The sequence below is a fragment of the Salvia splendens genome, chromosome 20 (assembly GCF_004379255.2).
Source record: "Salvia splendens isolate huo1 chromosome 20, SspV2, whole genome shotgun sequence".
Taxonomy (NCBI): domain Eukaryota; kingdom Viridiplantae; phylum Streptophyta; class Magnoliopsida; order Lamiales; family Lamiaceae; genus Salvia; species Salvia splendens.
The window spans coordinates 24,357,475-24,372,151 of NC_056051.1; the positions used below are offsets into that span (position 1 = coordinate 24,357,475).

A 14,677-nucleotide genomic window follows, 5' to 3' on the forward strand; every position below is an offset into this window, starting at 1 on the left:
CGATGTGCAAAGACTAACTGGATGTCTAGCCGCATTGAATAGATTCCTTTCCCAAGCAGCCGAAAAGCAACTGCCGTTCTTCAAAGTGTTAAAAAAGGCACCAAAGTTTGAGTGGGGAGCCGAGCAGAAAAAGGCTTTTGACGAGCTCAAAAGTTATTTAGCCGAGCTTCCAATTCTCTCTGCTCCAACAGATGCCGAAGTGATTTTCTTATACTTAGCGGCATCCGATCAAACCATTAGCGCGGTGCTTGTACGAGAAGAAGGCCTAAAGCAGTTTCCCATCTACTTTACAAGCCGAGCATTAAGAGGTCCAGAAACAAGGTATCAACCTCTGGAAAAAATTGCTCTGGCGTTAGTAAATGCAGCAAGGAGACTGCGGCCATACTTCTATGCTCACAAGGTATGCGTCTTAACCGATCTGCCTCTTCGGCAAGTTTTGACCAAGCCAGAAGCATCAGGCAGAATCGCCAAATGGGCCATAGAGCTGGGGGAACACTCAATCGAGTACCTACCTCGAAAAGCCATCAAGGGACAAGCCTTGGCAGATTTTCTTGCAGAGGCCAAGTTCGATCAAGCAATCCCTGTCATTGCCGAACAGAAAAATTCTGCCAATGCCGAACTAGCACAGCCCTTGGAATCCGAAGAAGAGCCGCCGGACTGCTGGAGCGGATTCGTAGATGGAGCTTCGAATAAAACGGGAAGTGGAGCTGGTATTCTGCTTATCGCTCCCGATGGACACGAGGTAACCTATTCACTTCGGTTCTCATTCCCAACCACTAATAACGAAGCCGAATACGAAGCCCTCCTTGCCGGACTCCAGCTAGCGCAAAGTCTATGTATCAAGTCTCTCAAAATCCATTGTGATTCACAAGTCATAGTGAATCACATGTTGGGTACAAGTGAAGCCCGTGATGAGAGGATGAGGAAATATTTAGACAAAGCGCAAAGCATTAGCCGAAGTTTCTCTTATTTTCGGATAATCCGCATTCCCAGAGCAGAAAACAGCCGAGCAGATACTTTAAGTAAGTTAGCCGCATGTCCTAGCTCAAAGGTGGAGGAATTGATGCATCGAAGCATTGATGAAGCTGAGGTACATTCAGTAACCAGCTCGCCGAACTGGATGACGCCGATCTTACAGTATCTAGATCAAGGACAACTGCCCGAGGATAAGAGAGAAGCTCGGAAAATCACATGCCGAGCACTTCGGTACGAACTTCATGGAGGAGTCTTATACAGAAAGTCCTACCTTCAGCCGTTATTACGATGCATAGGGCCAGAAGAGACGGACTACATCCTCAGAGAAGTTCATGAAGGATCGTGCGGTAGCCACATCGGAGCTAGAGCTTTAGCTAAAAAAGTTCTAAGATGGGGATATTATTGGCCAACCTTGGTACAAGAAGCAGTGCAGCTCGTCAAGACATGCCCGAAGTGCCAAATCCATGCAAATATCCCAAGGATGCCGCAGACCGATCTATCCACTATGCAAAGCCCTTGGCCTTTTATGCAATGGGGTATAGACATAGTAGGACCACTACCACAAGCTCCTCGGCAAATAAAATTCCTAATCGTTGCCGTGGACTACTTTACGAAGTGGGTGGAAGCTGAACCATTAGCTACGATAACGAGCTCGAAGGCATTGGATTTCGTCTGGAAGAACATAGTGTGCCGATTTGGCATACCCCACATCCTCATCTCGGATAACGGGACTCAGTTCACCGACAAGACGTTCAAGAATTGGTGCCAAGAGCTGAATATTCAACAGCGGTTCACTTCGGTCTCTCATCCACAAGCAAACGGACAAACGGAGGTAACAAATCGTATCCTGGTGAAAGGGTTAAAAGCTCGGTTAGAACAAGCCAAAGGACAATGGGTAGAAAATCTCCCTCAAGTCCTATGGTCCTACCGAACTACACCCACAACCTCCAACGGTGAAACTCCGTACAGTCTTGTGTACGGCACTGAAGCCGTGATTCCGGTGGAGATCGGCATACCCAGTCCCCGAACTCTAAATTTCTCAGCAGAAATGAATGACGACGGACTGAGAGCCGAGCTAGATCTTGCCGAAGAAAGAAGAGAATTGGCATGCATAAAAGCAGCCAAGTACAAGGAGCAAGTAGCCCGGTATTACAACCAAAGGGTGAAGAAGCTGCAATTTCAAGTGGGAGATCTCGTCTTGAGAAACAACGAAGTAAGCCGAGCAGAAAAGCTGGGCAAGCTCGAACCCACATGGGAAGGTCCGTATCGGGTGTCAGAAGTCCTCGGCAAAGGGTCTTACAAATTGGCTCACATGTCAGGAGAACAGGTACCCCCGAACATGGCACATTTCCAACCTCAAGAAGTTCCATTTGTAAGAGACAGTCCGGTCAGTCAGTCTTGAGTCCTGTTCGGTCAATGTGCTTTCTTTGGTTTGCTTGGTCTTTGTTTGTCTCTGTGCGTTTTGTCTGTGTGTTTTGTCTGTCTCTGTGCGTGTCGTCTCTTACAAATGTTACTGAGATATCTTGTTTTTCGAAGGCTGATCCCCTTCTTAGAACATATACAAGCCAACGATTGTGAGTCAAAGCTTCTAAAGAGGATACAAGACCACAATTCAGCTTAAACAAGCAGTTCGTCTGAAACGAACTGCAATAAGCCAACGATTGTGAAGTCAAAGCTTCTAAAGAGGATACAAGACCACAATTCAGCTTAAACAAGCAGTTCGTCTGAAACGAACTGCAATAAGCCAACGATTGTGAAGTCAAAGCTTCTAAAGAGGATACAAGACCACAATTCAGCTTAAACAAGCAGTTCGTCTGAAACGAACTGCAATAAGCCAACGATTGTGAAGTCCAAGCTTCTAAAGAGGATACAAGACCACAATTCAGCTTAAGAATCAAGCACTTCGTCTGAAACGAACTGCAACAAAAGTCCGATTCACGCGATAAAACTTGCCTGAATTAGGACAAGGGAAAGTCCGATCCACGCGATAAAACTCGCCGAATTAGGACAAGGGAAAGTCCGATCCCCAAATTAGGACAACGGAAAGTCCGATCCGAGCGATAAAACTCGCCAAATTAGGACACAAACCAAGTCCGGTCAAAGAAGAGTTTACTTCATAAGACCGAGGACAAACATCAACTTACCCCGTACCTTTATCCAGAATGCCGAAGTGACTCGCTTCGCCGAAGTGATTCACTTCGTTTTTCGGGGGGGGTAGTGATGGAGTACGGACTAAACAAGCCCAACAGCAGTGACGGCCCATCAGCCCAAAGCCCAAGGAAGAGTATCAGTTCGGCATTACCAAAGAGTTCGGCCCCAGCCTACAGCTCGGTAAAAGCCGACCAGTCAAGTTCTACTCTCAGATCGGCTAAATCTGCTCGGCAATAGTTCAGCAGTTCGGTCTCAGTATTCGACCGAACTGGAAGATAGTCAACTCATGCAGGATCACATGCAGGATAGTGGACCAAGTACAGAGATAGTGGACTCATGCAGGATCTCATGCAAGATAGTGGACCCATGCAGGATCTCCATGACCTCCACGACATCCACAACCATCATTAGTGGTGATGCAAGCCACGATCTTAGTTCAATGTATAAATAGAACTTAGATCAGATAGAAAATGGTTAAGTTCTAAGAAGCTCTCTAGAGATAAAATATCAAATAGCAAGTCTGTATTGTAAGCTGTAGAAAACAGATCAAGCAATACAACTCTGCCCTCTTTTCTTCCCGTGGACGTAGATTTACCTCAGTAAATCGAACCACGTAAATCTCTGTGTCGTGATCTGTATTTTCCTGCATTCATCACCATCAAAAATTCGCCAAACCATCACCCATTTTACGATTTTGGTCATTTACTTTATCTTTTGATTTTTTGCATCCTGAACATTTCAACTCGGATCACAATTGGTCCCACACTAACAATTCCGTCAATTTTTAAACGGTTTTAACCCGATTTTGACCGATTTTTAAACGGTTTTAACCCGAATGAGACTGTTAAAACCATCAAAATCGAGTTAAAACCGTTTAAAATTTGATGGAATTGTTAGTGTAGGACCAATTGTGATCCGAGTTGAAATGTTCAGGATGCAAAAATTCAAAAGATAAAGTAAATGACCAAAATCGTAAAATGGACATATGTTCAGATCAGTTTTAACCTTTACTCTTTCATATTGGGATTTTTTTTATTGTTTCTTTAGAGTGTTTTTTCTCTGATGGAAACAAATTTATATACTTTCACATCTTTTCACTTGTTTTACGAGAAAAGGTTTTACAATGGAAAAAAAATCAAACTATTCATCCAATTTGTGATGATATTATCATGGGGGTAATAATTTATTAGTATATTTTTCATTACAGAGAAGACGAGACAAAGGAAAAAGAACCACGAAAATATGATAAGTTTTCCCATCTTTTTTTTACCATTTTTATTCTCTATGGTAAACGCGATAGTTTTCCCATGTTTATAAATAGGTATGATACAAATAGAGCTTGTGAACGTTACAGTATAATATACTTATTAAATGAAAAAGTCATACACTTGATTCTTAATACTTTCACTCTAATTTTAATTTAAGCGATTACTTATCCACGACCACGGTACCCATTGTTTAGTTCAAATATATGTTTACTAATCAATTACAAATAGGAATTGGTTGGTAGTTTAATTAGTAGGTCTTTGTTTGGTATTTAATTAAATTAGAGTTCACGATAGTATTACTTAGTTGTAATCTCTAAAGTGAATGTTTACATTTCATCATTGATAACTCTAATTCTTCAAAGTGAACAAGGGATTAACGTATACTCCACAATTTTGATCTATGCATAATACTCCCTCCCTCCGTGCCACTCTAAGTGGATCTTTGTTTTTCGGCACGAGATTTTATGTTGTTTTGTGAATTCAATAGAGATATGATAAAGTAAAAGTGAGAAAAAATAGATAGAGTAATATTTTTATTTTAAGAAATGTGTCAATTAAGGTGAGACATTTCAAAAAAGAAAATATGACACTTAAAATGGGACGGGACGGGACGGGAGAGAGTAATATTTTAAAGTAAATGCTCCCTAATTAACTATTTTTAGGTTTGTCATATGTAGCTGGTAGCTAGTATTTCATTATTAATTATGATGTTTTGTGACCTGATATTTTGGCTCATGATTATTAATTAACCATGAAAAAATATGTCAAAGTTCATGTCTATTGGCTTAGACTTTTGTATCCATAGTTAACAGAAAAGTTTGTTGAAAATTTATTACATTGACCAATCTGTTCTAGAATGAAGAATCAGTAGACGGTGGATAGTAGTATAATCTATATCTAAAATTAACTCTATGTTTCAAGCTTTGATGCGATGTGAACTTGACTTTGGGTCATTATGTTCGTGACTTTTAATTATCAATAATTCATGTTACGTACAAAAAAAATCAATAAATAAGCCAGACTAATAGACTATTATATATAGGTAAAAATAAATTTAACCAATTTCGAACTTAATGTATTGAAATTTTAATTAGTGCATTATTGGTTGCTTATTTGGCCATCTATTACAAATTACAAGCCGAAACACGAACTTAGTGAAATCAATTACTAGTATCATATTATACTGCTTGTAACAACTTAATTTCTTGAAACCTAGTTACTGATTCACTTTAGTTTATTTTGACCTAATTTTTTATGTTTATTGTTCGAGTGTTTCAGAAGTTCGGTAAGAAATTAATGATTTTCAATACTGTTAATCAGTAGTATTAAATTCCACACATGAAAAAAGTACTCATAGTAAACAGACGCAACTTTGAAAGCAGGTGCAGATGAAGTAAATTGTGATATTGTAGTCAAAATTAGTGACGTTTCCCTTATTAATTTTCTTATGCAAAAATCAGCCCTCAACAACTTTGTTCAGGCAATTGTGGAAATGACAATTCTAGAAATGGCAATAAATGTTTCCGAATTCTTGTTGAGCCAAAACCACTTTATAATTTCAATTTACACCAAATTTTCAATTCTGCACTACTGATTGAACTGTTTAGCATTTTTAGTCATGTGAACTAATCGAGCCAAGTCTACACTATACATGTGTGGCAACAATGCAAAGCAGCACTTTTAATTTAGATAGCCAAGATTGAAATTTTTCCACCAATTTTGTTTTTCAAAATGTATAGCTAAATTTGACTTAAATAAAATCAATAAGCTACATTAATTTAGTCACATCTATTTCAACCCCAAAACTAAAAAAAAAACGTTTTCATCCATTTCAACCCCAAAACTACAAAAAACATTTTCCATTCCTTCCAAATAAAAACTAAATTTTCATTGATCCCGATTTGCAAAACTGGGTACGTACATACACACATGTGCATGCATATAAATATGCATGGACACTCTCAGTAGATAGAGCACTTCCATCTCAACTCTCAAACACTATCCAAAAATTTTAAAAAAATGTGGAAGGAAGGAGATGAAGAGCCAGCCAGCCCAAGTGCTCGATTAATGCAATCACCAAAATTCAACCTCTGCATAATTTCATTGATGGGTTACAACACCAAAATCGACACCAAATTATACAAGAAATGCGTCGAGCAAACTCTCCTCAAGCACCCCCGCTTCTCCAGCATCCTCGTAATCAACTCTCTCGATTTCTCGTATTTTATTTCATCAGTACACGCACATTTCAACTAACTTTCTCGTAGGCAATGGCGGAACTACATCGAATTAATAAACACTACAAAAAACAACAATGGAAACTACAGCCGTTGATAATTTACTTGTCGGTTTTTAGTAGCTAGATTATGGACATTCCGTCGGTAACTCCATCAGTAACACTGTTTTCCGTCAGTAATTAACGAGGGATTGCCCTGCCCACCATCAGAATCCAATATTTTTTTAGTGAAGGGACTTATATGCCCCTACTCAATTAAAAAATTATTTTTTCATTTACATAATATCATCAAATTTTTGGCATTTTGTGATCGTTGTGCAAAAGCCTCTATTATCACAATAAAATACTAACAAAACAAATTTCTGCGTCCACCCCTGCATAGGTCTCAAACGGCGGGAACTGCAGTTGGAGGCGCACGAGCGTAGACGTGGACAACCACGTCTACGAAGTGGATTTGGACGTGGAGTCCGAGTCCGTCGACAGCTACGCGTCGGATCTGTCGAAGATTCCGATGGATCAGACGAAGCCGCTGTGGGAGATCCACATTCTGAACGTGGAAACCCCCGACGCGGCGGCCACGGCCTTGTTCAAGATCCACCACTCGGTGGGGGACGGCGTGTCGATGATGGCGCTCTGCCACGCCTGCTCTAGAAGCCTCTCGAACCCCGACGCTCTGCCGGCGTTTCCGTCGCCGAAGAAACGGAAAGCCGAAACGAAACGGTGTCGTTTGATGGGATTGCTTGTCTTTGTGTGGAGAGTGTTTGTGGTTTTGTTCAACACGGTGATTGATATCGCTATGTTTGTTGCTACCATGGTCTTTCTAGAAGATTCTAGAACTCCCGTTAAATCTACCGGAGGAGAAGAACGGCAGTCACGGACGCGGTTCGTTCATCGGGTTGTGAGTCTTGACGACGTTAAGCTCGTCAAGACGGCGTTGAATGCGGTGAATATAGATTCATATTTCTGTTTTTTTTATGATAATTGAATTTTTGTTGGATATTTTGACTTTATTTATTGGAATTTTTTTCAAAGAGTATTAATGATGTTATGCTCGGAGTGACTGAGGCCGGCCTTAGTCGTTACCTTAATCAAAGATATGGTACAATTTATTCTTTTAATTAATTTATTTATTTTACAGAATATAATTAAAATATTGATTTTGATTATTTTTGTATTAATTTATTTACACACATGCAGAGAAAGGTAACGAGAATGGCTTAGAAATCATCAAGAATGCCACGAATTCGTTACCTAGAAATCTACGTTTGAGATCAGCCGTTGTCTTTAATCTTAGACAATCTCCAACAATTGAGGTAATTAATTAGCACAAATTATAGCAATAACTATTGATGAATAATTCAAATTTTGATTGCAGGATTTGGCAGAGATGATGGAGAAGGAAGAGTTGAATGGAATGTGGGGAAATTTCATAGGCATAGTTCTTCTCCCCTTCACCATTAAAATGGAAGATGATCCATTGGCATATATTCGTAGAGCAAAAGCCACCATGGATCGAAAGAAACGATCACTGGGTCACAAACTAGCCTTCGTGGTCATGAAACTAACCATGTTTTTATTCGGAATTAAGGTATCAACCACTTCTTCATTTATACGCGAAAGAGAGACTGACATATCTAATATGTGAATGACTGATCAAATGAATCAATTGGTAACAGGAGAAGTAATTCACCACTTATTTAAGTTGTTTTCTTCTTATTTCACATTTTCAATCTCAGACAACTCGCAATGAGTATCCAAAGAGTTTGTACATAAAATAATTATGTAATGAAACTCAAAGATGTCCTCGTCCACAACCAATAATCTTGTTTTTTTTTTTCTATTTTAGGTAGTCCACAAAAAAGTACTAATATCTTTTTGTTTTTGAGAAATTTCTCTTTACGGCTTCAGTCTCGGTCAACAATACTTCTAACCGTTTTTTCTCTTTATCTCTCACATTGTACCACTTTCGCATGTCTGTGTCGTCCACAATAAAGGCCGCAGCTTGTATGACAAGGTCTATTTTCAAGAACACAACTTTAACATTCTCAAATGTGATGGGACCAAAAGAGGAGGTCAATTTATTTGGACATCATTTAAGCTACATTGCACCTTCTGTCCACGGCTTCCCTCAAGTAAGTCCAATTAAGACAACTTTATAGATTTAATTTCAAGAATAAATCTTGTTTCATAAATAACTAATCGATATTACTTTGTATAATGTGTTGCAGTCACTCGTGGTCCATCACCAAAGTTATGGGCAGAAGCTTATAATATCGATCGGTGCAGATGAAAAGTTGGTCCCTAATCCTCATCAACTCTGCGATGACGTGATGAAGTCTCTACAAATGATCAAAGTTGCTGCAACTAAATTGGAGTTTTCGGAGACATGTTAATTAAGTTCTTCTCCAAATTAAATGTATGTTTCGAGATTTAGTAGACTTTCATTGTATCGGAGACTTGTTATTTTGCTTTCTAACTAGCTAATATAAGCAATAATCGACTAAGAAATATTTTGCATAATAAAAAAGTAACTAAGTCACCACATTCTGCACAGAGACGATTATCTACCCAATTGATAAATTTTCATATGTCAATAAGTTAGCTAACTATCAATCACTATTAATACTATCGGTTATTTGGACATGCTATAACATAGCTACCATAGCAAGGTTATAAAATATGTAGATTAATATGTATTTAGACAAAAAAAGTAAGTAGTCTATTTATTAAAATTTATAATATTGCTTAATCTTTATTAGTAATTTGCATGATTACTGACTAAAATCTTCTAATCCACCGACAGTTTGATACACTAATTTTGTGAAATAATGATAATACATGATCAAGATAAGAGTTCATTTGCACGTGAATAAAACGGTGACACGAAATAGGGTAAGTGCATGAATATGTATAGTAATTAGTGAATGCATTTAATTAAGATGGAACAGCTCAACGTACAATTTCATTAATTAGTTCATTGTCTGTCGCTATATTAAGTCGTTCAATTTTATGTTACAATTACTTTATGTAGTGCTATCATTTTTAGTTATATATATTTTTTTTTTTTGGTCCTTTAATTTTCAATTTGTATGCTTTATTTAAATTTTGAACTTGTCAATATATACTGGTTTATCATACCTGATTGCTAATTATTACTCCCTCCGTCCTTGAAAATTTGTCACATTTTATTTTCTGCACTCGTTTTAGAAAATTGATAATAAATAGTTAAATGGGAGATAGGGTAAAGTAAGAAAGAGAATAATGTAGAGAAGACTCTCATTTATGTTATTCTCTCTTACTTCACCCCTTTCCAATTATCATTTTTCTAAAACGAGTGTAGAAAATGAAATGTGACAAAATTTCAGAGACGGATGGAGTAATATAGGATATACAATTGTGTTTTAGAATTTCAAATTACAGTAAACAAAAATTAAGGGTTGGTAAATTTAAAAGTAGGCTGTATAGTTTTTAAAATTTTAGTAATAAATATACTCCCTCAATCCACAAAAATAGTCTCATTGGTGAACGACGCGGGTTTTGATGAGAAATTGATAAAGTAAGTGGATTGAGAGAAAAAAGTAGATAAAGTAGAAAAGAAAAAAAGAAAAAGTAAGAGAGAGAGAAAGGTGGTTAAAATATGAGAGAGAGTTTCATTTTTTGAAATGAAACTATGTTTTGTGGACACTACTTTAACTTCTCTTCTCTTCTCTTCTCATCTCATCTCTCTCTAATTGTGCATTAATTCTTGTGTTATTTCAAATGTACGTATTTTTGTGGGATGAAGGAGTATAAAATGAATAATTTAGTGATGTGGCATGAAAAATTTAAATGGGACATCAATATTTACTTGTGTTTTATAAGTTGCATTCGTATAATATAGGGAAGAGTTGTATTACAACCATTTTAAAAATATAAACTACATGGAGTTTGGATTTGGCGAGTAAATCAACATATTTAAAATTTTGAAAATTTTGTCATGAGATTCAAACCCAAAATATGCACTTTTTTTAATAACGTAATGAATTCATTGTAAATCTTCCTAATCTACGAACTAACATAAGTATAAATGATAGTATAAGTAATTTTTGTTTTAGCTATCTCATTAGATAGAGAAGAGAGATTGGAGGAGATATGGGCCATGTTATGGGCCGACGTATTCAGGAGTAATATTATTTTCTTATGGGCTGGGATTTTCTCATAGACTTTTTATGAAATTACTATAAATAACATATGAAATGTTTAAATTCTCTTCATAATATTTTGTCCATAATACATTTAACTATATTACAAGTTTATAAATGATATAAAATTATAACACCCTCAACATTTTATATGACTTGAATTTTTATTACTACATTAAAGCAAACGAGGTATATAAGGCTATTAATGACCCTTGAGACTTACATTGTACATCAAAGCAAAATAAAGCAGTCCCTAAGATATTGAACCCAATGTCCTCAACCATTATCAAAGTAGCATTAGTTTAATGGTAATTGTACGATTTGTATTTCAACTCCAAATTCGGGTTCCACCATTGATGAATCCCATGAGCCTCCTTGAAATTCGGTAGAGCGCCGATGTTGATCGTTAGGAACCCCGATGGAAGAAGATGCACTGGCTCTGAATCCATCTTCCCCCGAGAACTCGACACGATGCGTTGGATCGAGTGCATCATAGCCATACTCTCAATCTTCCTTGCCCCGATCGCCTCCATCGTTTCCCGATTTTCAAAATATCCAATATATTCCGAGCATATCATGTCAGACGAGCTGACAAAAAGGTACGGGACCCACGATGAGAGAATAGCAAATGCCTCATCGTCCTGGATCATGGACCCTGTGGCCATCTTGACGGCCACAGCCAGGCCAGCAGTGAAGACACTGCTGGCCACCCTCAACCTTCGCTTCACCTTCTCGCTCTTGATCAGCTCGATCGGGGGTGAGGGAAAGGGGGGATTGAAGAGATAGGTCTCGAGATGGGCCGAGTAGCTCTTCTCGCTCTTGAGTTTATTGCTAATCTTGGATTTAGTTTGGTGTTGGCTTTGGATACTTGATAAATATTTCCTTTGATGCTTTGTAGTACATTATATCATTGAATCTTGATTGAGAGTTATGTGTTTCTTTATATCGGAACAAGTAGGTGGGAGTGTTTTTTCGAGTCTCTCAGGGCCAGAAAATATGCTATTATAAGCTGAATTTGGGGTCAGTTGCCTCTGTAGTGTCCTAATTTCTAAATCTAGACAAGTATAGGGATGATTGCCGAGTAAATGACAAGTGTTGCTCTATGAAAAAACTGGTTTGACAACATTTTATTGATACTACATGTTTCAGTTTCCATCAAATTCAGCAGACATGATGTTTCAGCCTTACAACGACGTGAGTTCATTCGTAAAATAACATTGTTGCAAGCATATATCTCCCTTATCGATAAAATTGGTAAATAACATTGTTTAGAAGTTGTCTGATTTATAGATTAGGACAAAAGTCATGTTTGTTTAGTAATTATCCCAAATATGTACAAGCTTTTCTATTTGGGAGCCTGAATACTGTTATGATATTCTTAGGACTATAGATAGTATTGTTGAGTGAATATGTTTAACTGCTACTTTGTCTCCTAGCAGCTCCTAACAAGTTAACCGACCTCGATATGGAAGCAGAGGAGAGGAAAAGGGAGGAATCAGAGAAGAAGGCTGCGTTGAGGAAGAGGCAAGAAAGAGGCTTTGAAGGTGAAGGAGGCAGGAACTAAACCTGAAGAAGAGATGGTAAGAGGGAAGAGGGAAGAAGGCTGCCTTCCTAGACAATGAGAAGAGAGCTTCTCATCAATGCTTCTTTTCAAATCAAATGGAGGGAAAGTTGTGCATCTTTGCTTTATGCTTTCGTTGTGTTTTGATGGACCATTATCCCGTGTGTGTTCTTTTCGCTTCTCTTATTTGACTGTATCCCATTTCGATATTCGCTTTTTCAGTTCGACCAACGACAGAAATAAAAAAATTAGGCCTTCCAACCAGTGACGAGATGCAGAGGAAGGAGTTCATGGCTAAGGTGATCACATTGAGTTCAATTTTGTTTCTCAACCCTTTTACTTACTGATAAATCTTGTATTTTTGCAGCACCCAGAAATGGCAAAGACCAACTAAGGATTCAAGCATATGCCATCTGTGAAACTTGCTGGAGCATATAGTTTTTTGTAGATGTCTCCACTATTAATTTTTCTGTGATATCTCTTTGGAGTAGAAAATGAGTTGAAGATTGTCTAATCATAGCCTCAAGGTTCTATGTGAAAGTGAATCCACCTTTTACTGTATTCAACATTGTAGTGTGGGCAAGCCAATGATTGAAGAAAAGAATATTCTCTAAAATATACTATTTCTAATCAAGAAATTATATCTGAATAATTAATGTTTTAATTATTAATCATTTTTAACATGTAAAGTAAGTATATGGAAGCTACTACCTCTACCCACACTAAGTGAGTATAAACAAAAGAGAGTTATGTCCATTTAATAATTGGGATATTTCAACTACATTCTTGAACAAATAGGCTCTATTATTAGGTAATAAAAGGACAAATAAAAATATCAATTTCAAGGTCCTTCTCCATAAAAAGTAAGGTGGAACCACACAAATTGTCCTCTTGTAATAAAGATCCATTATAAAATAGGTGTAACAAGATAGTGATTCCTTTGTTAGATGGTTGGCAACCTCCACCACCACTATTTCATATACCTTCTTTTCTTGGTCCCCTAGTTTTATTTTGTTTATTTATTTCAACACTAACTTCATCTTGATGTTGTCACAACACAAAAATGTAGTGTCCCGATTCATCTTGTCCTTTTGCAGCTGAGTGAGGCTAGGGTTTAATTTATGTTCCAAGTGTCAACAATGTACAAACATTCACTAAGAATATCATACACACTACAAAAAAAATACGGGGTTTAACGACCACAATTCTGCGAGCGTACTATTTGTACTCGCCAAGGCCTAGTTTACCCTTTAAATTCTTAATTAGCGAGGATCACCACTTACAATCTTCATTGCGAATCTTGTGGCAATTTCGTGACTCGAATGACGAGGTGTCCGCGAGCGCATCGTTGGAGAACGAAATTTTGTGATATTACTATTAGCGAGCACATTTCGATGTTTATAGTAAATTAGATCAATCTCTATATCTGAATTTATATCTTGAACACAACTGCGGACTCTTATGTTCTTTATAGGATATTAAGTAACGTAAATTTTATTTATTTTTTGGGACCTAAAGGGAAAATATTAAATAGGCTATAATGGCTATGGATTTATAACTGATTTTTTCTCTCTCTTTCACTCCATCTACGGAATTTGAGCTCGTGTGTGAGATGGTTAGGTACTTAGGTTTAATTATTTTCTTCATTTTTTTTATTCGTTGAATTTAATTCAATAATATGTGGCCTACATAAGTGAATCGCCCCAACTATTCAATTATTTATTGGATGGAGAGAAGAAAATCGATTTTGCAACTTCAAACCCGTCATAATAATGAAGTAACGGTCCTAAAAAAATTGAGATTGAAGAACCGAATTTAAGCAAATTTTTGCATTGGAAGTTCTAGAAAAGTGGGAGCATAATGTGTTGTTTTCACCTCATAAACAAGAACTTTTTTTTTCCAAGAAATTTTTGTTGTTGCAATATAATTTTGCAATATAATTGTTGTAGTTCCAAACTTCCAATATAATGAGAAAACAAAATTGGGAGCATAATGTGTTATTTTCACCTCATAAACAAGAACTTTTTTTTTCCAAGAAATTTATGTTGTTGCAATATAATTTTGCAATATAATTGTTGTAGTTCCAAACTTCCAATATAATGAGAAAACAAAATTGGGAGCATAATGTGTTATTTTCACCTCATAAACAAGAACTTTTTTTTTCCCAAGAAATTTATGTTGTTGCAATATAATTGTTGTAGTTCCAAACTTCCAATATAATGAGAAAACAAAGTTTTGTCTGGTTCCAATTATTATAGGAATTGATAAAATTGGGAGTGACGTCTTATCTCGATCAATAAAAGAC

The 14,677-nt window shown here is 37.1% G+C and overlaps 2 protein-coding genes and 1 long non-coding RNA gene across 3 annotated transcripts; 2 read left to right on the top strand and 1 right to left on the bottom strand.

Moving 5' to 3' along the window:
- The first annotated feature begins 6,356 nt into the window (after nucleotides 1-6,356).
- LOC121780857 (wax ester synthase/diacylglycerol acyltransferase 3-like) lies at nucleotides 6,357-9,138 on the top strand. Its single transcript, XM_042178500.1, has 7 exons — nucleotides 6,357-6,590; nucleotides 7,013-7,573; nucleotides 7,663-7,729; nucleotides 7,828-7,943; nucleotides 8,006-8,218; nucleotides 8,625-8,762; nucleotides 8,859-9,138. Exons 1-7 carry the CDS (start codon nucleotides 6,414-6,416, stop codon nucleotides 9,021-9,023), a joined length of 1,437 nt encoding a protein of 478 aa, XP_042034434.1. The 5' UTR covers nucleotides 6,357-6,413; the 3' UTR covers nucleotides 9,024-9,138.
- A 1,779-nt stretch (nucleotides 9,139-10,917) lies between these two features.
- Nucleotides 10,918-11,937, bottom strand: LOC121781717 (GDSL esterase/lipase At4g10955-like). The gene is made up of 2 exons (XM_042179413.1): nucleotides 11,890-11,937; nucleotides 10,918-11,701 (listed from the first exon to the last, which is right to left on the bottom strand). Exons 1-2 carry the CDS (start codon nucleotides 11,935-11,937, stop codon nucleotides 11,114-11,116), a joined length of 636 nt encoding a protein of 211 aa, XP_042035347.1. The 3' UTR covers nucleotides 10,918-11,113.
- A 134-nt stretch (nucleotides 11,938-12,071) lies between these two features.
- On the top strand, nucleotides 12,072-12,933 carry LOC121780861. Its single transcript, XR_006046106.1, has 2 exons — nucleotides 12,072-12,671; nucleotides 12,740-12,933. It is a non-coding gene; the product is annotated as an uncharacterized LOC121780861 (long non-coding RNA).
- Nucleotides 12,934-14,677: the final 1,744 nt, after the last annotated feature.